The 27,319-nt window shown below is 45.6% G+C and overlaps 1 protein-coding gene across 1 annotated transcript in view; it reads left to right on the top strand.

Moving 5' to 3' along the window:
• The first annotated feature begins 12,524 nt into the window (after positions 1–12,524).
• The window catches only part of Psap (prosaposin), a 34,018-nt gene continuing 19,223 nt past the window's right edge, over positions 12,525–27,319 (top strand). Inside the window, exon 1 of the mRNA XM_090346503.1 lies at positions 12,525–12,631. Within this exon, the coding sequence (XP_090202629.1) occupies positions 12,592–12,631 (40 nt within the window). The 5' untranslated portion in view covers positions 12,525–12,591. The remainder of the gene's footprint in view (positions 12,632–27,319) is intronic.

Genomic DNA, 27,319 nt, shown 5'->3' with positions numbered 1-27,319 from the left:
GGCTCAGGGCTGACTCCTAAGCAGCTGGGGTGGGGCGGTTGGTGGCTGTGGCCTCTCTCTTCCCTTCAGTACTGCATGGAGATGCTGTGACCACACACTGTGGTTATGTCTGGGGACCAGACAGGTGACGTGATGACTCTATATTGTCTTGTGGGGAGAGGAAAATGTGTCAGCTGTCATTTGAGTTAGGATCTGGGCTAGTTTCCTGCTTTTTGTCTCCACTTCCAACCCTACCTGTGTGTGTGTGTGTGTGTGTGTGTGTGTGTGTGTGTGTGTGTGTGTGTGTGTGTGTGTGTGTGTGTGTTGGGGGGGGGTACTATAAAAGGCAACTTAAAAGATGCCTTGCTTGAGTCTTGTGAATGAACTAAATGTTCCCTAACTTTGAATCTGTGCCCTTAGCTTTTAACTTGTTTGTTTGATTTTTATGTCTGTCCTGGGGGGTTCAATGTAGAGTCTGGGAACTATCCCTATGCTTTTCTGCTCAAAGCTGGCACTCTAGTCACAGCTCCACTTCAGACATTTTGATGGTTCATGGACTTTCTGCTGGGGTTCATTTCAAACCTGACCAGGCAAAGGTGGCTTCAAGCCACGTTCTTTCTATCTGTGGCTCCTGGTAGCTGGGATTACAGGGGCTCCTCACCATTCTCAGCTCTCTGCATTCTCTTCATACTGTTTTTTTTTTTTCCCCCTGGAGGTACTGTGGTTTCCACCTAGGGATTCTCCCATGCTAAGCAAGATTTCATAATGCATAAAAGGGAAGAGAAAATCCCCGAGTCCACCACCATGACCTATGGCTTCCTTGACCTCCTTTAACCTCCTGATTCCTGTTTACAGAGTGCTGGCTTCAGTGTAGCAGGCCCTGAGGCAGGCACCGTTCACTCCCTGCCGTGTCCAGTTCGAGTTATCCTAGGTGGAAGGTGAAATTATTCTATTTTTTTTTTTGGAGGAAGCTGAGGCTGGGTCATGTGCCCAAACCTCACAGAGCTGGGATCTGAACCCCTATACCTCTTCCTCTGAACATTGTTTAAATAAAATACTTCATTCAGTCTTTTTTTTTTTTTTTTTTTTTTTGTCTTGCTATCTCTTAGCTCCTTCTGCTCAAAGCCAGCAGCACTCTTATCACTTGAGGCACAACTAAACTTCTGGCTTTTTTTTGTCTGTGTGTGATTAATTGAAGTTAAGAGTCTCTGGGATTTTCCTGCTTGGGCTGGCTTTGAACTGCAAGCCTTAGATCTCAGCCTCCTGGGACCCCTTGTCTCCTGGAGCTGGGATTCCACGGTGACACTCTGTCTTCTTGCTCACAACTCAAGAGGGTTCTGATGTCCTGGCATCTTTGCCACACTATTATTGCCAGCTTTTTCTTTAAATCTTCCTTTTGCTAGGAATCATTCTAGTAAATGCCATGTGGCTCTGATTTGAGTTTCTCTGGTGACTAGTGACATTTACATTTTACACGTACTTCTGCCATTCCTTTTAAGAAATAATTGTAATCAGCTTTTCTTTTTTTAGCCAATCAAAGCAAGTTTGAGATAACCAAAGTAAAAAAGAAAGGGCCTCCCTTACAGGCAGAGGGGTTTTTAAAGAACGTGGCCAGGGCTGGGAATGTGGCCTAGTGGTAGAGTGCTTGCCTAGCATTCATGAAGTCCTGGGTTGGATTCTTCAGTACCATATACAGAGAAAAAAGCAGGAAGTGGTGCTGTGGTTCAAATGGTAGAATGCTAGCCTTGAGCAAACAAAGCTCAGGGACAGTGCCCAGATCCCAAGTTCAAGTCCTAGGACCCCCCCCCCCCAAAAAAGAAAAGAGTCCAGGTAGAGGACTAGGCAGTGGAGGGGGGGTGTGTGAAATTTATGGTTTGGCTGCTGGGAGACTAAGGGAACAGACTTAGTTGAGTAAGACCTAATAGGCAAATGTCCTATTCCTCCCAGAGAGGACATTAGACTGATGATCCTGATTCCATCAAAAAAGGACCAGAGCTAGGCAAGCACTCTACCACCAGGCCAAACTCCCAGCCCATGTCTATCATCTTAGCTACTCAAGAGGATGAGATCTGAGGACCATGGTACAAAGCCAGCTTGGACAGGAAAGCCCCTGACATTGGAACTGTGGTTCAAGTGGTAGAGTGCCAGCCATTAGCAAAAAAGCTAGGGACAGTATCCAGGCCCTGAGTTCAATCCCCAGTAATGAGATCTTCTGCTCAAAATTACCACCCTATCCTTGAGCCAAGCCCCATTTCCCATTTTCTAGAGGTTAATTGGAAATAAGGTTCTTTTGTGACAAGGCTGGCTTTGAACTTGGATCCTCAGATCTCAGTCTCCTGAGTAGCTAGGATTACAGGTATGAGCCACCAAGCCTGGCTAAGTCTTTGAGACTCTTATCTCCAATTAATCACCAGAAAACCGGAAGTGGGACGGTGGCTCTAGCCTTGAGCTGAAAGCTCAGGGACAGTGCTCAGGCTCAGGGGCAGGTTAGTAGCCTTGAGCTGATGAACTCAGGGGCAGTGCCCAGGCCTAGAATTCAAGACCCATGACCCACCAAAAAAAAAAAAAAAAGAGTTGGATACAGTGGCTTTTTTTCTAGAAAGAAATGACATAAATCAACAAAGGACCATTTTGTCACTTCTAGGGAGAGTAAGAGATATAGTTAAGCTGGCATGGTGGCTCATGCCTGTAATCCCAGCTACTCAGAAAGCTGAGATCTAAGGATCGTGGTTCAAAGCCAGCCCAGGCACTAAATTCCCTGAGACTTTTTTTTTTTTTGTGGGTCATGGGGTTTGAACTCAGCCAGGTCGCTGTTCCTGAGCTCTTCAGCTCAAGGCTACCCCCCTATCCCAGGGCCTGGGCATTGTCCCTGAGCTCTGCAGCTGAAGGCTACCACCCTACCCTTGAACAAACCCCACTTCTCGTTTTCTAGAGGTTAATTGGAGGTAAGAGTCTCAAGTCCTTTTGTGCCCCTGCTGGCTTTGAACCTTGATCCTCAGATCTCAGCCTCCTGAGTAGCTATGATTAAAGGTGTGAGCCACTGTACTAGGCTGTGAGACTCTTATCTCCAATTAACCACCAGAAAACCGGAAGTGATGCTGTGGCTCCAGGGGTAAGGGGTAGCCTTGAGCTGAAGAGTTCAGGGACAGTATCCAGGCCGAGTTCAAGTCCCATGACTGACAAAAAGAAAAGGGAGAGAGACAGAGAGAGAGAGAGAGAGAGAGAGAGAGAGAGAGAGAGAGAGAGAGAGAGAGAGAGAGAGAGAGATAAGATAAGAGGAGAGGAGAGGAGAGGAGAGAGAGAGATAGTTAACACAAATATTTAATAACTGCTTGTCTAAGACACAGTCCACAATACTGGGGCCATGGCTAGAAGGTTCCAGCTGAGCCATGTTGCTGGCTTGAGTGTGTATGAGGGTCTGCGATGCCTTCTAGGCACGAACCAGTTTGAGGGATGTCATCTGAAGGCTACTTACCAGCTGGCTTGGAAGAAATTTCATAGTCTAACTACTGCTACAGCTCTACTGACAGATAGCAGTCAAATACCCCTGACCATCACCTCATTTCTTCTTCATGCTGACTGGGTTGCATACATAATGTCAGGAGCTCAAGCACCCATTTGGACCATGAGGTAGAAGTCTTGTTGAGCACGACAGAGCAAGAGGCTTTGTCCCAGCTGCTGTAGAGGCTGAGGCAGAAGCAGCACTACCAGAGCCCAAAAGTTCAAGGCCAGCTTGGATAACATCAAAGATGCTGTCTCTTGAAAAATAAAATGAATTACATCCAGGTGTGGTGGTACATGCTTATAATCCCAGAATTGGGAAGCTGAGACAAGAGCATGTAGAATTTGAGCCCATCTTGGATGTGAGAGAGACTTCGCCCAAAATAAGGCAAACAAACAAATATCTTAGCTAAATAGATAAGGAAGACAAACTTTGGCAGAAGAGGGAAGAGACTGTACATCTCCACCCAGACCATAGGTGCTGTGGATACAAAGATCTAAGCTTCTTTCTCCCCTGGACTGTGCTGGTCATGAAGACCAATTAGTTAACAGCTGAAAGGCTGAATTTGACCTTAGAGCACATTCAAATCCTTCTGTCACCATTTCTTTTGTGGGTGAGGTCTTCCTACTTGGCAGAGGGCTATGTTCTCTGTGCTGATGGAGAAATAAATAGGAGGCGAAGGGTTCCTAGAGGTTTCACAGCCTGCCAGAGGCTGTAGGAGACTGCGTCACTAACCTCAAAGCTGTCCCGTCTTTCAAAGCCAAACTTTCTAGTTTGTTTGAGGTCTGATGACCTTTCTGGGAGAAGGTCATCTAACTCAGGAGGTTTCAAACCCCCAACACAATAAAAACAATTCTGGAAACAGGAAAATACATTATGCTGGAAATCCCTAGATTTCTGGAGGCCCTTGTTCCTATCTCAGTTGTTGTTTTTTAAGAACATTTAAGGCACATACTTCCAGCCCAAGCTGAGCAATGTTTGTTCTAGGTGACATTACAGGTGGCTGGAGCCCTGAGGTCACTTATCTTCAAAGTCACCACCTTGGTGAAATTACTGCCTTTCAGAGTCAGGTCCCCCTAGCAGAGTGAAAAGTTTACTATTTCCAGGGTCCAGAGTTGATGAGACCTATTCTCAAACCTACAAGAATCTAATACAAGGCAGTTGTGGTAGCACACTCCTGTAATCCCAGCACTCAGGAGGCTCAAGAATTGGAGGCTAGCCTAGGTGGTATAGTTTGACTCTGTCCTTTATCCCACCCCACCCCCCCCAAAAAAAGAATCTTACATCAACTAGATTAATAGCCCTTTATCTGGAGCAATAGCCCTGTCACCTGAACAGACTTATCTGGCCAGATGAATGGCCCATTCACCTGCACACTGCTTCAGCTAGTCACAGCTTGCTCCAGGTGAGACCCATGACACTACACGAAAAGACTGCTTTATGGCAATAGACCCAGAGGGCCCAGGACACCTCTGTCTCAGGCACTAAAGTCTCCCAGCCAGATCATCTCTGAATTATTTGGGTTCTCCATGGAAAGTAGTATAGTATGGAGGTCAGCAGCCCCAAACCTTCTAGGGCTGGAATCCTGAAACCTGGTAGTGCCATGATCTGAGATATTCTAAACAAGATTGTCTCTGAAGATTCAGTTTCCTTATCTATAACCATCACCACCACCGCCTCCTCCTCTTCCTCCTCCTCCTCTTCCTCCTCCTCCTCCTCCTCCATCTTTTGGAATTATTGGTTCTGTGGCTTGGACTCAGGGCCTTGAGATTGCCAGGTAGGTGCTCTATGCCTTATCTGTAAAGTAGTGACAATCAGATCTTGATTGAAAGAATGATGATCCTATATATGATGTGCCTGGCAGATTAACAGTTAATGCCAGTTGTAATTGGTATTATGAAATTAAAGGACTAAATAACAATAATAATTTTGTGGATGATCTTAATTGGCTCTGTGTGTGTGTGTGTGTGTGTGTGTGTGTGTGTGTGTGTGTGTGTGTGTTCTGGTCCTGGGGCTTGAATTTTGGGCTTGGGTGCTGTCTCTGAGCTTCTTTTGCTCAAGGCCAGAACTCCTATCAGTTGAGCTGTAGCACCACTTCTGGATATATATATATATAATGTATGTATTTAGATATATGCACTAGTTTTGTTGTAGTAGTAGTAGTTTATTGGGGATAAGGGTCTCATGGAGTTTCCTGCCTGGGCTGGCTTTGAATCATGATTCTAACAAATGAAAAAAGTAAAGGAAAAAAAAAAACAGAATAAAACAACAACAATAAAAGCAACCCAAAGAAGCATAAAGAGCTCTTTGGTGGGGAAGTGGACTAGGTTTAGTAGGGAGAAGGTTAGGAAGGTAAGGACCATGGAGGGGAGGCAAAGCTTTGTGCACCTGTAGGTGAGAGAGGAGAGCCTGGGGCATTTATGTTCAGAGGGAAAAGTCAGTAGTCAATGGAGCCTGAGGCAGAGAGGAGGAAGGACAATGGAAGAGCTGGCATGAAGGGAATGATACCCATGGTTGAGTATGGGGGTGATACGGTAACTACTACCACATAGACAGAGGATCAGTTCTGCCCTAGAGGCCCCCAGAGTTGTCAGCAAGACCACAGGCGGGCTGGGGCTGTACTTCCAAAAAGTAGGGAAGAATGCAAAGGCTCACAGAGAAAGAGGAGCATTCCTTCTAAAGGAGGGGGTCGTAAGAAAGGGGCTTAATTAATAGCCAGGGTTCTAGTATTGTAGAAAGGATCTGGAATATTAACAGTAAATTCAGAAAAAGAAAACTAAGACTATTTATATAGGAAAGCAGTCAGTAAATAATTTACAGCTATTATAATAATCAGAATCCAGGCTGCTTTTTTCCTATTTATACTTACTGAGATTTCTTTTTGTGGGGGGCAGAATTGGGGATTAAACTTGCAAGGCAAATTCTCTACCATTTGAGCCCCTGTTTTTTGGTTTTTAGCCTCTCTGTCTCTGTCTGTCTGTCTGTCTGTCTGTCTGTCTGTCTGTCTGTCTGTCTGTCTCTCTCTCTCTCTCTCTCTCTCTCTCTCTCTCTCTCCCTCCCTTCCTCCCTCCTCTTTCTCTCTTTCTCCCTCTCTGCTGGTACTGGGGCTTGAACTCAGGAGCCATAGCTGGCTTTTTGATGATTAATTGAAGATAAGAATCTCATGGATCTGACAGGTACAGGTCAGGGGCTAAACTTGGCCCTAAGGCCTGAGAATACACCAGATCTGGGATGGGAATGTGGCTTAGTGGTAGAGTGTTTGCCTAGCATGCATAAAGCCCTAGGTTCAATTCCTCAGTACCACATAAACAGAAAAAGCCAGAAGTGGCACTGTGGCTCAAGTGGTAGAGTGCTAGCCTTGAGCAAAAGAAGCTTGGGGACAGTGACCAGGTCCTGAGTTCAAGCCTCAGGACTGGAACAACAACAACAACAACAACAACAACAACAAAAAGCTGGCCCTGGTGGCTCACACCTGTAATCCAAGCTACTCAGGAGGCTGAGATCTGAGGAACATGGTTCAAAGCCAGCCCAGGCACTAAAGACTGTGAAATTCTTATCTCCAATTGATCTCTAGAAAACTAGGAGTGGCACTGTGGCTCAAGGGGTAGGATGGTAGCCTTGAGCTGAAGAGCTAAGGGATAACACCTAGGCCCAGAGTTCAGACCTCACGACTGACCAAAAAAAGTAAAAATAAATAAATAAAATAAAATAGCCACACTATTAGCCAGGAGCTCTTAGCTCTTATCTGTAATCCTAGCTACTCAGGAGGCTGAGATCTGGTGCTCAAGGTTCAAAGCTGGCCTAGGCAGATAAGTCTCTGAGACTCTCCAGTGAACTACCAGGAAACTGGGAGTGGTGCTATAGCTTAAAGTGGTAGGGTGAAAAAGCTCAGAGACTGTGTGCCCAGGCCTGCAGTTCAAGCCTCATGACCAAAAAAAAAAAAAAAATAAAATAAAGTAATGTTATCAGACTCCCTGCTTCCACTTCTCTTTCCTCAGAGTACAGGAGAGTAGCACATCCTCCAGTTTCTGCCACCCTGCAGAACTGTGGATCCTCAGGGCAAGGCTTTCACTGGGAGAAGGACCTCTGACACTCCAGGAGGCGGATGCAGATGGACCAAGATTTCAGGGCCAGACAAGGCTACATAGTGTCGCTCTTTTTTTTGTTTGTTTTTTTTTTTAAAGGCTCTGTGCTTTGCTTGGCCTACATTTCTGGGAACCCACCTCTCTGCCCAGCTGAGGGCACATGGGCCTTGCTAGTTCTGCCTCCTGTTGCTTCAGGGCAGCCTGGTTTCCTTTGCCAGCCCACCATTGTCTGCCATTTGGGGTTCTTCCAGATTCCATCTGTGGTTACAAAGGGCCTTTTTGTGAATACTTAGGACAAAAATACCCCTAGCTGGGTAGGACCAAAAGGCTTCTAAGCTCTTGTTGCCTGCACATGATCCGAGAGGGCATTTTATGACCATTAAACATCTATTGAGTTGATAAAAAATTCTAGTAATTCATGTGCTGGTTATCCATTCATATATGAGCCTTAGGCTTAAAGTTTAAGCCCCAGCACGGGTCTGGTAGCCATCTCAGCTTTTTTGCTCAAGGCTGGCACTTAACCACTTGAGCCACAGTTCCACTTCTGGTTTTCTTTCTCTCTCTCTCTCTCTCTCTCTCTCTCTCTCTCTCTCTCTCTCTCTCTTTCTTTTTTTCTTTTTTTTTTTTTGCCAGTCCTGGGCTTGAGCTCAGGGACTGAGCTCTGTCCTTGGGATTTCTCAAGGCTAGAGCTCTACCACTTGAGCCTCAGCACCACTTCCGGCTTTTTCCTGTGAATGTGGTACCAAGGAATCGAACCTGGGTCTTCGTGCATGCCAGGCAGGCACTCTACCACTAGGCCAAACTCCTGGCCCTTCCTTTCTTTTTCTTTCTTTCTTTCTTTCTTTCTTTCTTTCTTTCTTTCTTTCTTTCTTTCTTTCTTTCTTTCTTTCTTTCTTTCTTCTTTCTTTTCCTTTCCTTTCCTTTCCTTTCTTTGTCAGTCCTGGGGCTTGAACTCAGAGCTTGGGCACTGTCCTTGAACCTGTTTTGCTCAAAGCCAGCACTTTACCGCTTGAGCCACAGTGCAGCTTCCAGCCTTTTCTATTTCAGTGTTACTGAGGAATTGAACTCGGGAATTCATGCATGCTAGTAAGCACTCTACCACTAAGCCACATTCCTAGCCCATGAGCCCATTTTCTTTTCTTTTCCCTTTTTCTATGTTTGTGGTATAGAGGAATCCAATCTGGGATTTCTTGCAAGCTAGGCAAGCACTCTACCACTAGGCCAAACTCCTGGCCCTGAGGGCAATGTTTTAATAAAAGAATTTAAAATAGGGGCTGGGAGTTTAGCCTAGTGGTAGAGTGCATGCATGAAGAACTGAGTTCCATTCCTCCGTACCACATATCTAGAAAAAAGCTGAAAGTGGTGCTGAGGCTCAAGTGGTAGAGCTACAGCTTTGAGAAAGTCCAAGGACAGTGCTCAGGCCCTGAGCTCAAGCCCAAGACTGGCACAAAAAATAAAAGTAAAAAACAAACAAACAACAACAATAACAACAAAAAAACATTGCCCTTATTGGTTCAGTGGGAGGAAGTTGAAGAGACACTGAAGTGACAGGTGGGGAATGAAGGGGCTCAAAAGTTCACCTCAAAGCACTGAGTGTTCCCCTAGCTATGAAGGAAACACTGAGAAAGAGGCCTGGTTGGCATAGGCCCTGTGTGTGATCCCAACCCTGCGATCTCAAAAACTACCCCCAGGGCTGGGAGTTTGGCCTAGTGGTAGAGTGCTTTCCTAGCATGCATAAAGACCTGGGTTTGATTCCTTGGTACCACATACATAGAAAAATGCTGGAAGTGGTGCTGGGGCTCAAGCGAGAAAGCCCAAGGACAGTGCTCAGGCCCTGAGCCCAAGCCCAGGACTGGCAAATAAAACAGAACAAAACAAAAAAACAAACAAAAAAAACCTACCCCCAAGTGAGGGGCTGATTCCCAGGTCTCTAAGCTTTTGGATCCTAGTTTTACAACCTCTACACCAAATGCCTGGATGCTTTGTTCCTCCAACAGCAATGAGCCCAGCAGTTACCAGCTGCCGATGCCCAGTGTTTGGAAACTGTCCCAGAGATGGGTTCGCCATGACGTGTGTCTCTCTGCTCACTCTGACCCCATCAAGTGTATAGTTTTCTCTTGTCCTAACTCTACTGGGTTGCTTGGTGTGCTCTCTGCATGCATTCTTCACGGGGCTCCCCAGGGGAAGTGGGAGCGGCAGCGGGGGCATGGCAGAGGATGAAAGGAGGGCTATGAGCCCAATATCTGTTCCTCAATTGGACAGCAGATTGTAAGGTCTGGGTAGGGAGAGGAAGTGTGCTGGTTTTTCCCTTCTTAGTAAGAGATCTGGTACTAGATGACTGTCCCTGTCTGTTGCAAAGTGAGCATCCATGAAGAGCTTTCTCTCCAGGCCTCAGTTCCCCTCTTCCCAAACAATGGAATGAAGCTGAATGACCTCCTCTCCTGCCCCCACTCACTATAGGCATGTTCTAATGGGCTTAGATTTCTCTCCTTCTCTTCCCTGGGATGGGTAGAGATTTGTTCTTGGTGAGTGAGTGTGTGTGTGTGTGAGTGTATGTGTCATTCCTCTGCTCAACAACCCAGAATCAGCCAGGAGAAAAAGACAATGATTTTGTTGGATCCCTCAGGCTTTCCTTTCTCATACTGTAACTGGGTGAGGAGTGAGGGTTGGGCAGGGTGGAGATGCTACCTTCTCTAGTTGGGTTCCCAAAATTTCTGGCTTCTTGTTCTTCAGTGATTGGGTTACCTTGCTGCTTTCTCTCTCTCTCTCTCCCTTTTTTTTTTTTTTTTTTTTTAAAGAGGGTTTCATTCTGCTCATTCTGTAGCCCAAATTGCCTTGGGATTCAAGATCCTGTTGCCTACTGAGTGCTGGGATTACAGGCATGAACCATGACAGCAGGTTGTTCCCCATCTTTTTTGTTTGTTTTTGTACTGGAGCTTGAGCTTAGGGCCTGGGTACTGTCCTTTACCTTTTGCTCAAGGATAGCACTTTACCACTTGAGCCACAGCTCCATTTCTGGCCTTTTGATCATTAATTGGAGATAAGAGCCTCAAGTATTTTCCTGGGAACCACAATCCTCATATCTCAGGCTCCCAAGTAGCTGAAATGACAGATGAAAACCTGTCTGTGGGACAGACACTGGGAGATTCATAGTCTCACTAAGGTTATTGCGTATAAGACACATTAGGAAGAAAAGCAGGGCACAGAATAAAGCTTCACAGGGACCCTCAAATAGGCAAGTCCAATTAGGAGATAGTTTTTTTTTTTGAGATAGGCTTTTGCTATGATCTCATTGGCTAATACCTTGTTATTTTGTCTCATAACTGGCCTAGAGTGGATAGAACAATGAATTTGAATCCTGAGTGAGAAGCTGGATAAGTTGTTAATTATATATATATATATAATATATATGCACTTTTTTTTGTAAAAATGAAACATTTACGATTTAATCTTCCCCCCCACCCCCCTTTTTGTTGGTCATGGGACTTGAACTCTGGGCCTGGGCACTATCCCTGAGCTCTTCAGCTTAAGACTACTGTCCCACCTCTTGAGCCACAGCAACACTTCTAGTTTTCTGATGTTTAATTGCAGATAAGAGTCTAATGGACTTTAATGCTTAAGTTGACATCAAAGATTCTCAGATTTCAGTCTTCTGAATAGCTAAGATTAGAAGTGTGAGCCACCTGTACTCTGCTTAGAATTAAAAAAAAAATAAGTCCTAGGGCTTGAACTCAGGGCTTGGGCACTGTCCTTGGGCTTTCTCAAGGCTAGAGTTCTACCACTTGAGCCACAGCACCAATTTTTCTGTCTTTTTCTGTATATGTGGTGCCAAGGAATCAAACCTAGGTCTTTGTGCATGGTAGGTAAACATTCTACCACTAGGCCAAACTCCTGGCTCAGAAGTTTTGTTTTTAATTGTGTAAGTATTGGGGTTTGAAGTCAGGGCCTCATGCTCTCATTCTCTTTTTGTTCTACCACTGAGCTACTTCCCTGATTAGTTTTGAACTCCCACTTCCCTTCCTTCTTTGGAAAACTGCAGAGATCTGAGACTGCATCTTCCAAAGCACATTTCCCAAAGTCCCTTCTTTGCCTGTACCTGAGTGTGGATGGAGGTACAGTAGGTTTATAGGTAGTGATTCTGGATTCTGACTGTAATAACTTAGATATTGGAGAAAGATAAAACAATAGAAAAGGTTTAATCTGACTAAATTATAATAAATGCCTGTATGAATTACAATAAAATAAAGCAAAACAAACCTTTAGAGGGAGGAAAAAAGAACTTGGAGAAGAAGTCCTTAATCAGTTTGCTATTAATTCTCATCTGCAAAATCAAACTGGTATTAAATTGACCTCAGATGAAAAGGTGAGCCAGGACCTAATCTCCTGGGTCCAAAATCCAGGTTCCCATTGCCAGGAATTTGGCCTAGCGGTGAGTGTTTGCCTAGCATGCAGGAAGACCTGGGTTCGATTCCTCGGTACCACATACATAGAAAAAAGCTGGAAGTGGTGCTGAGGCTCAAGTGGTAGAGCTCTGGCCTTGAGAAAGTCCAAGGACAGTGCTCAGGCCCTGAGCTCAAGCCCAGGACTGGCAAAAAAAAGGTAGAATAGGGGCTGGGGCTACTGAGTGGCAGAGCATTTGCTTAGTATTTGAGAGGCTCTGGCCAGGATGTCCACGACTGCCTACATTAAATAAATGTTACACACATCTTTGATTTGGCCAATGAATAGGATTTTTCTTTTGTAACTTGCCCCTTTTCTTCCTCCCCCAAGAGACCCTCTGCCCTCCAAGAGGCCCCACCCACAGGCTCCCGCGAGGGGCCCCCTCCCTTCTGCTCCTCCCCCTCCCTTCTGCTCCTCCCCAGCCCCCCCCCCGCAGGCGGTCCGCGCACAGCTGAGTCCGGCCGCGCCCGGTTAGGGCGTGGCCAGCGCATGCGCACAGGCGTCCGCGTCGGGGTGGGGGGTAGGTTTATAGGCGCCGGGGTCAGCTGACACTCTGCATTGCAGACAGCCGAGTCTAGCGACGCCATGTACGCCGTCGTTCTCCTAGCCGGCCTCCTGGGCGCTGGTGAGACTGGGACCCTCGCTCTGGGGAAGGGATACCCCGCAGCGTCCACCTGTCCCTGCGTGGGTCTCGCGGGCCTCGCCCTGTTTTCCCGGCGGGTCGGCTGGCGCGTTCGACGAGGGGCGCCCAGTGCGCAGGCGCCGGCCTGGGCTGGTACCTGCGGCCGCGGCCCGCGAGGCTGCGGGGAGCCTGGGCGAGGGCGCGGGGCCCAGGCGGCTGGGACTCGGGAAGGTTACGGCAGAGAGCCGGTCCTTGCGCTGGCGGAGGTGGCCGAGCCTCTCCTGAGGCCTGCCCCGAGGCCGCCCTCCCCGCGGCGGGGCGGTGGGGGTGGGCCCTGTGGGCTAATCCGTCCCTGCGCCGTGTTTTGCCCGGGCGGGGCTCACGTGACCCCGGTGGCCTTGAGCTTGGGTCCTAAGGGACCGGGACAGAACCGTGGCCTTGGGTGTCCCGGTGTGTCACCCCTCTTTGGTGGGGAATACGCGGTCCCCACGATTGCCACCACCTTTACCTCCCCCTGCGTTCCAGGCCTGGCACGGCTGCCGGACAACCTTGACTCATGTTGGGGAGGTGGTGGTGGTGGTGGTGTGTGGGTTTGCGAGGTCTGTGCACCTGTTTTAAGACAGCCCCGAGGGTTATCATTGTAGGCTATGAAGACAGCGCTGGGGGCCACCCGTGTGGGCTTCTGGAGAGCAGCAGGCTAGGCCTGCTTCCCTCTCCCCCACCCTCCCTCCCGTGCCTCCACATCTCCCTGTTCTCTTGATCTCTCGTCTTCACATTTTTCATTTAAAACGTCCTGGTTAGGAGGAAAGGAGTGAAGTATCCAAATTCTACGGATCTGATGCTGTTGCCAGATTTTAACCTCCAGTGAGGATCCAGGTGTTTTTAGGTTGTGTATCCCAAGGGTAAACCTCATCTTCTGTGCCCGTTTCTCCACCTGCGTCATTTAGGAGCGTGTGTGTGTGTGTGTGTGTGTGTGTGTGTTTCATGGGCCTTGAACTCGGCCTGGCACTGTCCCCGAGCTCTTCAGCGCAAGGCTACTGCCCCACCCCTGGGCCTTGTCCCTAGTCCCTGAAGTCTTCTGCTCAGGGCTACTGCCCCACCCTTAGGCCAAACCCCACTTCCCGTTTTCTAGAGGTTAATTGGAGATGTAATCTCTGTTCCTTTTGTGCCTGGCTGGCTTTGAACCTTGATCCTCAGATCTCAGCCTCCCAAGTAGCTAGGATTACAGGTGAGAGGCTTAGGAGATTTTTGTTTTGTTGTTTTTAGTGTGCTGGTCCTGGGGCTTGACTCAGGCCAGGGCATTTCCCTTGAGCTTTTTTGCTTTTTTGCTTGTTTGTTTTTTCCCTGAAGACTAATGCTCTACCACTTGAGCCATAGCTCCACTTCTGGCATTTTGCTGGTTAATTGGAGATAAAAAGTATCTGGAATGCCCTGGTGGCTCCCTCCTGAAATCCTAGCTACTACTCAGGAGGTTGAGATCTGAGGATCTGAGAATCTCGGTATCTCAGTTCAAAGCTAGCCCTGGGACCAAAGACAGTGTATCTCCAATTAATAATTAGAAAATAGGAAGTGGCACATTGGCTCCAGGGGTAGAGCGGTAGCCTTGAGCTGAAGAGCTCAAGGACAGCCCCCAGACCCAGAGTTCAAGCCCCAAGATCGACTCCTCCCCCCCCCCAAAAAAAAGTCTTTGGGACTTACCTGCATGGGCTTGGTTTGAATCACAGTGCTCAGATCTCAGCCTTCTGAACAGCTAAGCATGAGTCATAGGCCTTCTGATTTGCTTTTTCAGATAAAGGGGTCTCATTTAGCCCAGTCTCCCTTGAACTGTTGATTTTTCTGTCTCGGCCTCCTGAGTGCTAGGATTACAAGTATGCACCAGACGAGCTCCTAAACACCATTTTGCCATTCTATTTATTCATTTTGCTGGTGCTGGGGTTTGAATTCAAGGCCTGGGTGCTGTTCTTGAGCCTCTTGTGCTCAGGGCTAGCACTCTACCACTTGAGCCGCAGTGCCTCTTTTGGCACGGACTTTCTTGCCTTTCTGAGTAGCCAGGATTACAGGCATGAGCCCCTGGAGATCCACCTGCCACTCTAATTTTAAGAAATGGTAACAAAGTTACTGTTGCTGGATAATTAAATAAATATATTTGTTTAATTTATACATTCTTTTCTCATGTTAGCTTTCAGCAATTCAAAAAGTGTCTTGGTCTATTCAAAAGCTCTTAAATTTATTTTAATATTTGTAGACTATGAAAGTTGATGTTTATTTTTTTTGCCACTCCTGGTCCTTGAACTCAGGGCCTGAGCACTGTCCTTGGGCTTTCTCAGGGCTAGAGCTCTACCACAGCACCACTTCCAGCTTTTTTCTATGTATATGGCACCAAGGAATTGAACCCTGGTCTTCGTGCATGGTAGACAAACACTCTACCACTAGGCCAAACTCCTGGCCCCTTGACTTTGTTTAGATAGAAAAAAAATTGGCTGGGCATGGTGGTGCTTACCTGATAATCCTGAGGCAGAATTAAGAGGTCAAGGCCTTTTGGGCTACCTAATGAGATTTTTATTTTTATTTTTCTGGGGTTTGAACACGGCTTCTTTTGTTCATGCCTAGCACAGTGCCATTTCTGTCTATGTGGTACTGAGGAATTGAACCCAGGGCCCTGTGCATGCTAGGCAAGTACTCTATCATATCACAAAGCCGCATTCCTGGCCCCCATATAGTGAGATCTTGATTCAGAAACAAAAAACTAAAAGAACTGGTTCTAGCCAGGCATGGTGGCTCATGCCTGTAATCCTGGCTACTCAGGAGGCTGAGACTTGAGGATCTCTGTCCAAAGCCAGTCCAGACAAGAGACTCCAGTTAATCACTAAAAATCCGGAAGTAGGGCTGTGGGGCTGTGGCTCCAGGGGTAGCCTTGAGGTGAAGAGCTTAGGACAATGCCCAAGCCCAGAGTCATGCCCCATGACCCACAAAAAAAGGGGGGAGGGAACTCCCTCCCTCTCCCCTCTCTCTTTCCTTCGTTCCCTTCCTTCCTTTCCTTCAGTCTTGGGGCACTGTCCTTGAGCTTCTTTTGCTCAAGGCTAGTACTTTACCACCCTACCATAGCACTACTTCCAGCTTTTTCTGCATATGTGGTACTGAGGAATTAAACCTACTAGGCAGGTACTCTTATTACTAGTCCTTATCCCCAGCCCCTCTCTTGTGTAGGATTTTCATTTCCTTTTTGTGTTCTGGTTATGGACCTTGAATTCAGGGCCTGGTTGTTGTCTCTTAGTTTTTTTTGCTCAAAGCCAGCACTCTACTACTTGAGCTATAGCTTAACTTTTTTTTTTTTTTTGGTGGGTCAAGGGCCTGGGCACTGCCCCTGAGCTCTTCAGCTCCACTCTTGAGCCAGCCCCATTTCCCATTTTCTAGAGGTTAATTGGAGATAAGAGTCTCGGGTCCTTTTGTGCCCTTTTGTGCCTGGGCTGACTTTGAACCTTGATCCTCATATCTCAGCCTCCTGAGTAGTTAGGATTACAGATGTGAGCTACTGCGCCCAGCTCTTTATAGCTTTGCTTCTTTTCAGCCCAGGCCGACTTGGAATTTCCATCTTCAGATGTTCTTGAACAGCTAGGATAACAGGCATGAGCCATGGGTGCCCAGCCCTGTGCAGGAGATTGAACTGGAATTTAGAGTCTACTCGGCCACATCCCCAAGTCCTTAATTGTTTCTTTGGAAATGTGAAAACCATTTTTAGTATACTTGGCTGTAGATTTAATCACATTCTGGTAAGTCAGGTGCCCTTCTTCCCTGAGCACGTTAAGCTAGGTGTGTTAACACGAATAATCTTGGTTTAATTGTGCTGCCTGGTCCTCGATTATGCCAAGGTCACTCTGATAACACTGTATGAATGTTAGCTTGTCTTCATGAATCTTCTGCATTTCTAAAATTTCTGGAACTATCTATGCTGAGTTAATGAATGAGTGGTATGACTATAACCATTGTCTACTTCCTGAAAGACTATTGTAGTACTGGGTGCCATCCTAACACTGGGGAAACTACTTATCTTCCTTTTTTTTTTTTCTCCTGTGACGGGATTGAACTCAGGGCCTGGGGTGCTGGCTCTTAGCTTTTTTTTGGTGCAAGGCTGGCCACATATCCCCTTCTTGCATTTTGGTAGGTCTTTAGAATCTCATGGACTTTCCTGTCTGGGCTGGCTTTGAACCTCGGTCCCCAGATCTCAGTCTGCTGAGTAGGATTGTAGATGTGGACCACCGACACCTGGCTCTTTGTGTGTGCCCATGTGCATGTGTGTGCATGAATGCTTGAACACATGCATACATATGTACAAATGTCTATACCAGTCCTGGGATCCCAGAGCCTCATGTCCTGCTTAGCTTTTTTTTTTTTTTTTTTGTGCCAGTCCTGGGGCTTGACCTCAGGGCCTGGACCCTGACCCTCTCTGTGCTCAAGGCTAATGCTGTACTATTTGAGCTACAGCACCACTTCTGCCTTTTTCTGTTTATGTGTTACTGAGGAATATTTGAATCCAGAGCTTCGTGTATGCTAGGCAAACACTCTACCACTAAGCCACATTCCCAGCCCTCTGCTTAGCTTTTTTAATCAAGGCTAGCAGTCTCCCATTTAAGCGAAACTTCTGGCTTTTTTCCAGTTACTTGGAGATGGAGTCTTGGAAATTTTTCTGCCTAGGCTGGTTTTGAGCCTTAGTCATCAGATCTCAGCCTCCTGAGTAGCTAGGATTATAGGCATGAGGCACAGGCACCTGGCTATAATTCTTTATATAGACTGAGATGTAGAAGTTTGATATGTAAAGTTTGATATTGTATTACTGACATTTAACTGCATGACCTTGAGCAATTGACTTAACCTCTTAATTTTCTCATGTGTAAAATGGCATTAATTGTTATTGTCACACTTGGCTGCTGTGAGGCTTTAATAAATTAGTACATGAGAAGGCTTAGTAAAATGCTATGTTTGTTGCTTTGAGTAATAAATATGCTAAGGCTGGGAGTTTGGCCTGGTCATAGAGTACTTGTCTAGCATGCACGAAAACTGGGGTTCAATTCCTTGGCACCACATACATAGAAAAAGCTGGAAGTGGTGCTGTGGCTTAAGTGGTAGAGCTCTAGCCTTGAAGAAAGCCCAAGGACAGTGCTCAGGCCCCGACACTGGCAAAAGAAAAAAAATGTCAGTGCTCTTATGCCACCAGCCTGTCACTCTTTTGCCCTTCATTTTGTGATTCCCCCCCCCCCCCCCGGCATCTTTCATTTTAAAGGATGCTGTGAGTTAACAGCAAATTGAAATGGATTTATTAAGAATGTATGTGTGCTGGTGGCTCATGCCTATAATCCTGACTACTCAGGAGACTCAAATTTGAGAATTGTGGTTCAGAGCCAGCCAGTGCAGGAACCTCTATGAGATTCTAATCTCTAACTACTAGAAAATCAAAAGTGGCACTGTGGCTCAAAGTAGTAGAGTGCTAGCCTTGAGCAAAAAGAGCTCAGGGACAGCTCCCAGGCTGAGAGTTCAAACTTTGGTGCAGGTGGCCCTCATGTGTGTCCTAGCTACCGTGGAGGCTGAGATCTGCAAGTCGATTTTCAAAGCCAAATTCAAAGCTGGAAGTGGAGGTGTGGATCCAGTGGTAGAGTGCCAATTGGGAGTTGAAAGAGTCAAGGAAGAGTTTGAGACCTTGAGTTCAAGACACTCACACACTCTTGAGTTCAACACCCCTCTCCCTCCCAAAAAAATAAAGAAAAAAGAAAACAAGCCTATTTGTTGGGCATAATTACTGATTTAGGAAAGCAGCCAGCTAGGAGTGAGCTGAGAGTTCATACTCTAGGGAGCTATTTGTTAGCCTTGATATGTTATCAGCCTAAAGGGATCCCAGCTGATTGTTGGTAAATATCATTTAACTCTTGAGACCTGGCTGGGTTTAAGCCCCAGCCCGTTTTCCCCATCCATAAGTGGATTGTTGCACTCGCCTCCCCTTGTAGACAGTTGCCTTCTGAGCTGGGTGTTGCTACTCTTCTAGGCCTCTACATTTGGTATCTCTTTGGCCTAAAGAGTATTGTCTTGGATGTTTTCATAGTTTTCCAGATGTCATATATGTTCTTAAGCACGTCATACTGCTTAAGACCCTGTCACATGTGTCTGGGTCTACTTCATTCAGTTTCACTGGTTTTGGTTTTTAGTTGTGTGATTCTTGTTTTCTCCTATCAATAGGCATTTTTTTTTTTGGAGTATTACTTTTTTCTGTTCAATCTGCTTTTCCCCACCCCCGAGTCTGGGGACTTGAACCCTGGCCTGGGTGCTGTCTCTAAGCTTTTCAGCTCAAGGCTAGTGCTCTACTACTTGAGCCACATCTCCACTTCTGCCTTATTCTGTGTATGTGGTACCCAGGAATCATACCTAAGGATTTGTGCATGCTAGGCAAGCATTTTTACCACTAGGTCACACTCCTGGCCCCCAAACTGTTTCTTTTGTTTTTTTCTTTCTTTTTTTGCCACTCCTGGGCCTTGAACTCAGAGCCTGGACCCAGTCCCTAAGCTTTCTTGCCCATGGCTAGTGCTCTACAACTTGAACTACAGCTCTACATCTGGCTTTTTGGTGATTAATTGGACTCATACATAGGCTTTCCTGCCTGGGCTAGTTTTGAACTGTGATCCTCAGATCTCAGTCTTAGGACTAGCTAGGATTATGGGCTAGGGCCACCAGCATCAGATCTCAGCACATCCATTTCCCCCCTACCCCCAGTCCTGGAGCTTGAACTCAGGGCCTGGGGACTGTCCTTGGACAATTTTTGTTCAAGGCTAGCATTCTACCACTTGAGCCACAGCACCACTTCCGGCTTTTTCTATGTACATGGTACTGAGGAATCGAATCCAGGGCTTTGTGCAAGCTAGGTGAGCACTCTATCACTAGGTTATATTCCCGGCCTAAAATAACATTTCTTAAAAATTGTCACATGGGGGCTGGGAGTTTGGCCTAGTGGTAGAGTGCTTGCCTAGCATGCATGAAAACCCAGGTTCAATTCCTCGGTACCACATACATAGGAAAAAAACTGGAAGTGGTGCTCAGGCTCAAGTGATAGAGCTCTAGCCTTGAGAAAGTCCAAGGACAGTGCTCAGGCCTTGAGCTCAAGTCCAGGACTGGCAAAAGCAAAAAAAACAAAAAAATTATCACATGGTAAAATACTTCAAAAAACATCATTACATGCTATTTTTGCTTAGAAAAAGTTAACTGATCTAGTCAAAACAAAATAGTAGTTATAAATGTGATTTCCTTTCTTTGAGCAAGAAGCTCCTGTAAAATGTCAGATTGAGAGCTAGAGAGATAGGAAGTCAGGAATACTCAACATGTAAGTGAAGGAGGAAGCTCCTTTATACACACACACACACTTTTTTTTTTTTTTTTTGGCCAGTCCTGGGCTTGAACTCAGGGCCTGAGCACTGTTCCTTGGGCTTTCCTCAAGGCTAGAGCTCTATCATTTGAGTCACAGCACCACTTCCTTTTTTTTCTATGTATGTGGTACTGAGGAATTGAACCTGGGTCTTCATCTCTACCACTAGGCCAAATTCCCAGTCCGACTCATTCCTTTTTTAAAATTAACAACAAACCCTTTGAGACAGGCACAGCCTCTCTAGTAGCAAGCAGTGCAGTCCTGTATCACTACATCTGGCTGAATTTACCATATTGATAGTAAAATTGATTTCATTTGTTTTTTTCTTTCTTTTTTTTTTTTTTTTGGCCAGTCCTGGGCTTGGGCTCAAGGCCTGAGCACTGTCCTTGGACTTTTTCAAGGCTAGAGCTCTACCACTTGAGCCTCAGCACCACTTCCTTTTTTTTCTATGTATGTGGTACCGAGGAATTGAACCCAGGTCTTCATGCATGCTAGGCAAGCACTCTACCACTAGGCCAAACTCCAGGCCCTCATTTGTTTTTTTCTTAATTGTATCTTTTTTTTTGCCAGTCCTGGGCTTGAGCTCAGGGCCAGAGCACTGTCCTTGGACTTTCTCAAGGCTAGAGCTCTACCACTTGAGCCTCAGCACCACTTCTGGCTTTTTTCTATGTATGTGGTACCAAGGAATCAAACCCGGGTCTTCGTGCATGCTAGGCAAGCACTCTACCACTAGGCCAAACTCCCGGCCCTCTTAATTGTATCTTACAGGTCATTTTGTACTAGTCAAATTTTAAACTCAAGATTTTTGTTTTGTTTTGTTTTTGTTTTGCTAGTCCTAGGCTTTGACTCGGGGCCTGGGCACTGTCCTTGGGCTTTTCTCAAGGCTAGAGCTCTACCACTTGAGGCACAGCACCATTTGTGGCTTTTTTTTTTTTTCTCTATGTTAATGTGGTACCGAGGAATCGAATCCAGTCTTTGTGCATGCTAGGCAGGCACTCTACCATGAGGCCAAACTCCCAGTTCCTAAACTCTAGTTTTCTATTAGCACATGTTAGTAGCACAAGGGGAGGGTTGTTTGTGGCATATCCATATTTGCATACAATGTACCAAATCAAACTCATCCTGCCATCTCTCCCTTATTCCACCTTTCTGTATATTTCTTTTCCTTTTTTCTTTTTTGTCTCTTATGGGGATTGAACTCTGGGCTGGGCGCTGTCCCTGAGCTCTTCAGTTCAATGCTCCCACCCTGTCACAACACTACTTCTGGTTTTCTGGTGGTAAGAGTCTCACATACTTTAGTGCCCTGGTTGGCTTTGAAACTTGATCCTCAGATCTCAGCCCCCTGAGTAGCTAGAATTACAGCCATGAGCCACTGGCACCTGGCACTTAACTCTTCTGCTTCTGCTTAAAACAATTTCAACTGGTTTCCTTGTTCTATTTTTACACATGTATATTAAGAGATTAGACTATATTCGCTCTTGCTGTTGGTTCTCCCCATCTATAGGCAATTTTGCTTTTCTGCCATTTTTTTTCATTTTGTAGTGATTTTAATGTTTTACCATGGTAATTCACACACATATATATATTAAAAATTACGTCAGATTAAGCTCTTTTATTATCCTCCCTCCATCGAAAGAACTATTTAAAATATTTAATTTTAATTTTTTTTGCCAGAGATTAAGCTCTTTTATCTTTCCCCCATAGAACTATATAAAATATTTAATTAAAATTTTTTTTTTGCCAGTTCTGGACCTTAAACTCAGGGCCTAGGCACTCTTCTTGGGCTTTTTCAAGGCTAGAGCTCTACCGCTTGCACAACATCACTTCCAGCTTTTTTTCTATGTGGTACCAAGGACTTGAAACCGGGTCTTCTGTACATGCTAGGCAAGCGCACCACTAGCCCAGACTCGCAGCCTTAAAAAAAAAAAAAAGAAAAAAAAATATATATATGATTTTCTGGTAGTAGTTAAGTCTCACAGACTTTTTAGTGCCTAGACTGGCTTTTAAACCACAATCCTCAGATCTCAGCCTTCTGAGTAGCTAGGATTATAGGGGTGAGCCTCTGGCACCCAGCTTTAAAAAATATTTTAATTCTGGTAATTCTACATTTACAGAAAAGTTACAAAGTACAGTTGTCCACGCCCCCCCCCCCCCCCCCCCCCCGTTTCCTCAGTCCTGGGGCTTGAACTCTGGTCCTGGGCGCTGTCCCTGAACTCCTTTTGCTTAAGCTTTCTATCAGTTCTTGAGCCACAGTGCCACTTACAGGTTTTTCCGTGCTTATTTGGAGATAAGAATCTCATGGACTATCGTGCCTGGGCTGACTTCAAGCCATGATCCTCACAACTTAGCCTCCTGAGTAAGTAGAATTGCCTGCAATTGAAGCCCAGGGCTTCAAATATACTGGGCAAGCACTCTACCACGGGGCCACACTCCCAGCCCCCATCATTGTTTTTTGTTTTATTTTGTCTTTGAATGCTGAGGTACTCTCTTTCTTCTTATGTCTCCCAAGTAGCTGAGATTACATGTCAACAGGCCTTGCTTTTTTTCACTTTTCTGAAGTTAACATTAAGAAATTGTAGGCACTGACACGTTTGACTTTGGGCTCTTGTGCAATGTTGATCTATAGTTTGTGTCCAGGGCAAAAGGATACCGCCCTCTGCAACTTGTAGTTTATGTAGGTGGCAGGACATGGAAGCTAGCGTACCTTCTATGGTCCTGGTGCTCTGATGTAAGTCTGAAAAGGGAACCAGTTATAATTTGAGGAAGTGTTTCCTTTGTGGTTCTAGAAGTGGGATGTTCTCTAAATGTTAAGCCTGCTGGTTTTGGTCTCAGGATCCCTATATTCTTCTTAGCAGGGGCTAGCATGTAATGTTTTCTACGTGTGCAGAGACTAACAGCCTGTGAGCAGGGAGCCAGTGTCCATTTTTGTGTAGTCGATGGGGTCTGCAGCAGGATGTTGCCAAGGAGGATGTAAGGGCATTGTCCTCTGCCGACCCCTGGTCACCTGATTGGAACCTACTGTCTCCTGGCAGTGGCTCTCTTACCTGGCTAGGAGTTGCAGCTGAGACTTACCTTAAGGTGATTTAAGTTCAGCTGCGGTTATCATCTGATAGGTGATGAAGAGCCTTTTGTTTTGAGGAAGACTGCTGTTGATAATACTTGGGAGCTTGGCCTCTTGAGTAGCTAGGGTTATAGGTATCAGTCACTGGTGCTCATCCTTACACTTAGCTTTGTTTGTTTCTGATATTCTTTTATTTTTTAATTAAAAGATTTTAATTACTGATTTTTTTACATCATATTTCACATGTCAATTTTAACACATTCAAGAACAGAATCTCTATATGCAATCATTGGCACATAAATTTAAGAATAAAAATTAAGCTGAGAGTTTTTATGTCATAGATACATATTGATCTATATATCAGTATGTCTATAGGATATATATTCCATCATAGATTAATATGTCTATGTAGTTATATTTATATCTCCAAGTTCATGTCAATGACTTTTGAGTACCTGAGTTTTGAGTCATTGCTCTTGTTATACTTAGCTTTTTATTGGTTGAGATTGGGAATGTCTTGTGAGTTTTTGCCCAGGCTGGTCTCAGCTGCAGTCCTCCTGAATTCTGCCTCCCAAGAAGCTAGGATTATAAGTGTCAGCCACCATTCTGGGCTGCTTTCTATTCTGAGAACCCAGTCCAGGTCCTCAGGTGTATTATTAGGCAAATGCTCTGTTCATATATCAGTATCTTCCAGCCATATTGCTAGCACTGTAGGTAACGTGGTCTGGCTTGTAAGTCAAATCAGAGTCAGGCCATGGTAGGGAGGGAAGAATGAAGAAAGAACCTTTGTCATAAGTAACCATTAGTGTGTATGATCTGGGCCAGAGGGCATGAAACATCAGTCACACCAGCATTCAAACTTACTTGCTGCTGACTTCTTGCATGACATAAGGAACTTTAGACATTACTTTCGCAAGATCAAGGTAGGTTATGCCCAAATTTACATTATTCTAAAAGGTTAAATGGGAAATACTTATATGTATGTATGTGCATGCATGCATGTGTGTCTCTATGTATGTGTGTATGTGCAGAATGTTTTATAAAAGTAGGATCTACAAAAAATAGACAAGGGCTGGGAGCGTGGCCTAGTGGTAGCATGATCACCTAGCATGCACAAAGCCTTGGGTTTGATTCACTGGAACCACATACATAGAAAAATCCAGAAGTGGCGCCTGTGGCTCAAGTGGCAGAGTGCTTGCCTTGAGTAAAAAAATGTCCAAGGACAGTGACCAGGCTCTGAGTTCCAACCCCAGGACTGGCAAGAAAAAAAAAAAAAAGATGACAAGTACTAATACTGTGCCTTTGTGACACCAGCTGTCTGGTGTAGCCAGTGTTGAGAGCGTTGTATAACTCCAGTTCTTGGAGAATCCAAGTGCATGGATTCTCTAAATGTGAAGGCAGGGAATTCTGGGAATTATTCTCTTGTTTCCCAGCAACCTGCCTGTTGTCATGGGGACACATCACCTAGGTAGCAGATACAGAAAGCTATGGAATGTATGCTCTGGGTGCTGGCAGGCTCCATGTATTTTCCTTTTTTTTTTTTCTTTTTTTCTGGTGGGTCATGGGGCTTGAACTCTCTACCTGGGCACTGTCCCTGAGCTCTTCATCTCAAGGCTTCCGTCTTGTCCCTGGGCCTGGGCATTGTTCCTGAGCTCTTCAGCTCAAGGCTACTGCCCTATCCTTGAGCCAGGCCCCACTTCCAGTTTTCTAGAGGTTACTTGGAGATAAGAGTCTCAGGTCCTTCTGTGCCCTGGCTGGCTTTGAACCTTGATACTCAGATCTCAGCCTCCTGAGCAGTTAGGATTACAGGCGTGAGCATGTAATTACATGCCTGGCAAAGGCTCCATGTATTTTCTTTCCCTCCCTCCCTCCCTTCCTTCTTTCTTTCTTTTGCCAGTCCTGGGCCTTGGACTTTCTGAAGGCTAGCACTCTACTACTTGAGCCTCAGCACCACTTCCAGCTTTTTTCTATGTATGTGGTACCGAGGAATCGAACCTGGGTCTTCGTGCATGTAGGCAAGCACTCTACCACTAGGCCAAATTCCCGGCCCCCTTCCCTCCTTTTTACTTTGAAACATACCTTTTCTTCTTGTTTTCTTCCTTCCTTTTTTTCTTTTTTGGGGGGCGGATACTGGGGCTTGAATGTATGTAGGCTCTCTTGAACTTGATATGTAAGTTTTGTACTACTGGCCCATGCTTCAAGCTTAGACAGGTTTTTGTTGTTTTTCCTTCTTTTTCTCTATGGGGGCCATTAAAACTTAAGGCTTTTCATTCTTTCTTGGCGTTTTTCCCCCTCTCAAAGCCAGTGCTCTGCCACTCAAGCCTCACTTCTATTTCCAGTTTTTTTTTTTTTCTTTATTTGGTTAATTGGTGGTAAGAGTCCAATGGACTTTTCTGATACTGGTGTTTTCAACCAAAATTCTCAGGTCTTAACCTTCTTAGTAGATAGGATTTTAGGTATGAATCGCCTGTGCCAGGCTTTGAGACAGTTTTAATACCTGGTTTAGGCTAATCTTGATCTTTCTGCCTTGTGATATGAATCAGAGTGCTAACATTACAGTCATGTACTACCCCATTCAGCTTTGATGGGTTCCAGATATACATTCCATGATGAAAACTTGGATTGGTGTTCCCTGGAGGGTAACCATTGGCATGACAATACTGACTTACTTCATGAGTCACTGAAGACACTGGTATTTACTCTTCTTTCTCATCAGTGCCAAAACTTGTTTAGCTTTTAGAGACCCAAGATCACTGTTCTGGCTCTTGGTGTTATGGCTGGAGTCAGTAGCTGATGGTCTCTGAGGTTGAACTGGTGCAACTGTTCAGGTCTTTGAGCTACCAGGTAATTATTACCCAATAATTGTTGAAATGAGCAGAGAGCCAGGCCTTGACCCAGATGTTGTGAGCTCCCTGTTCTGGGCAGGGACGAGGGGCGCTAGGAGGTCCCCTACTGTTAAAACTTAATGTACTGTCCTTCCTTCCTTCCTTCCTTCCTTCCTTCCTTCCTTCCTTCCTTCCTTCCTTCCTTCCTTCCTTCCTTCACCATGCTGCTTGAACTCTTCAGCTCAAGGCTGGTGATTTACCGTGTGAGACACAAGTGCCACTTCTAGTTTCTGGTGGTTATTTGGAGATGCCCAGGCCTCCTCTGTAGCTAGGATTACAGACGTGAGTCACCGGTGCCTGGCACAATGTGCTTTTCAAACATTAATTCTGTGATAGGTCTTTGGAGCAAATACTAGTAATAAGCTCAACTTTTCAAACCTGAAGACAGGTTTCCAGGACTGGAAGTGGAGGAACTGGTATCTGAATGAACTGGTATCTGAATGGGAGGAACGGGGCAAATTACCATCTCAGAGAGATGGTGGTGAGGCCAGAGGATGAAGGTTTGATGGGATGCATGTATGTGGCCAGTTAGAATGTTTATGTGATTAAATCATCTTCTCTTCAGTCCACTGATATGACTCCCTCCTCATTTTACAGATCAAAGAACAAGCTCAGAAGGACAATGCCTTGCCAAGGCTATTTGGACAGATTGTGGCAGAGGCAGGCTGTGTGCTCTGTTCCTATTCCATGTCTCTAATTCACCTTTTCACAAGGAAAACATTTCAAATCTGTGCCTTAAAAAAGGCATGTCTCCATCAGGTGCTGATGGCTCACACCTAAAATCCTAGCTACTCAGAAGGCTGAAACCTGAGGATGGCAGCTCGAAGTCAGCCCAGTTGGCCAAATCTAGAGTTCAAGCCCCAGTACCTACACACAATTTTTTTTTTCACAAGCATATCTCTGTCTTGTGCTGGGTCCTTGAACTGTAAAATGTAGGGCTTGATTGAGCTCTTAAGTGCTATTCATGTCTAATTAGAAATCTCCAGAGGCCCCGACAAACATGCTACTAATTTTTTTTGACAGTCCTGGGGCTTGAACTCAGGGCCTGGACAATATCCTTGGACTTTCTCAAGGCTAGCACTCTACCACTTGAGCCACAGCACTACTTCCTGCCTTTTCTATGTATGTGATACCAGGGAAATGAACTCAGAGCTTCATGCATGCCAGGCAAACACTGTACCACTAGGCCATACTTGCAGCTTCTAAGAAATTTCTTAGAGATCAGCATACTGACTCAGAAAGAGAAGTTGGTATGTGGGGTTGGAGGATGGGATGTGAGGATGAGAATACAGGTGAAAGCTTGGCTGGGAGCATTTTGAGAACCCACCAGAAAGTGGTTTGGG

The sequence above is a fragment of the Megascapheus bottae genome, chromosome 15, assembly GCF_031878675.1.
Source record: "Megascapheus bottae isolate mThoBot1 chromosome 15, mThoBot2.hap1, whole genome shotgun sequence".
Taxonomy (NCBI): Eukaryota; Metazoa; Chordata; class Mammalia; order Rodentia; family Geomyidae; genus Megascapheus; species Megascapheus bottae.
This window is presented reverse-complemented; position numbering and strand designations above follow the sequence as displayed.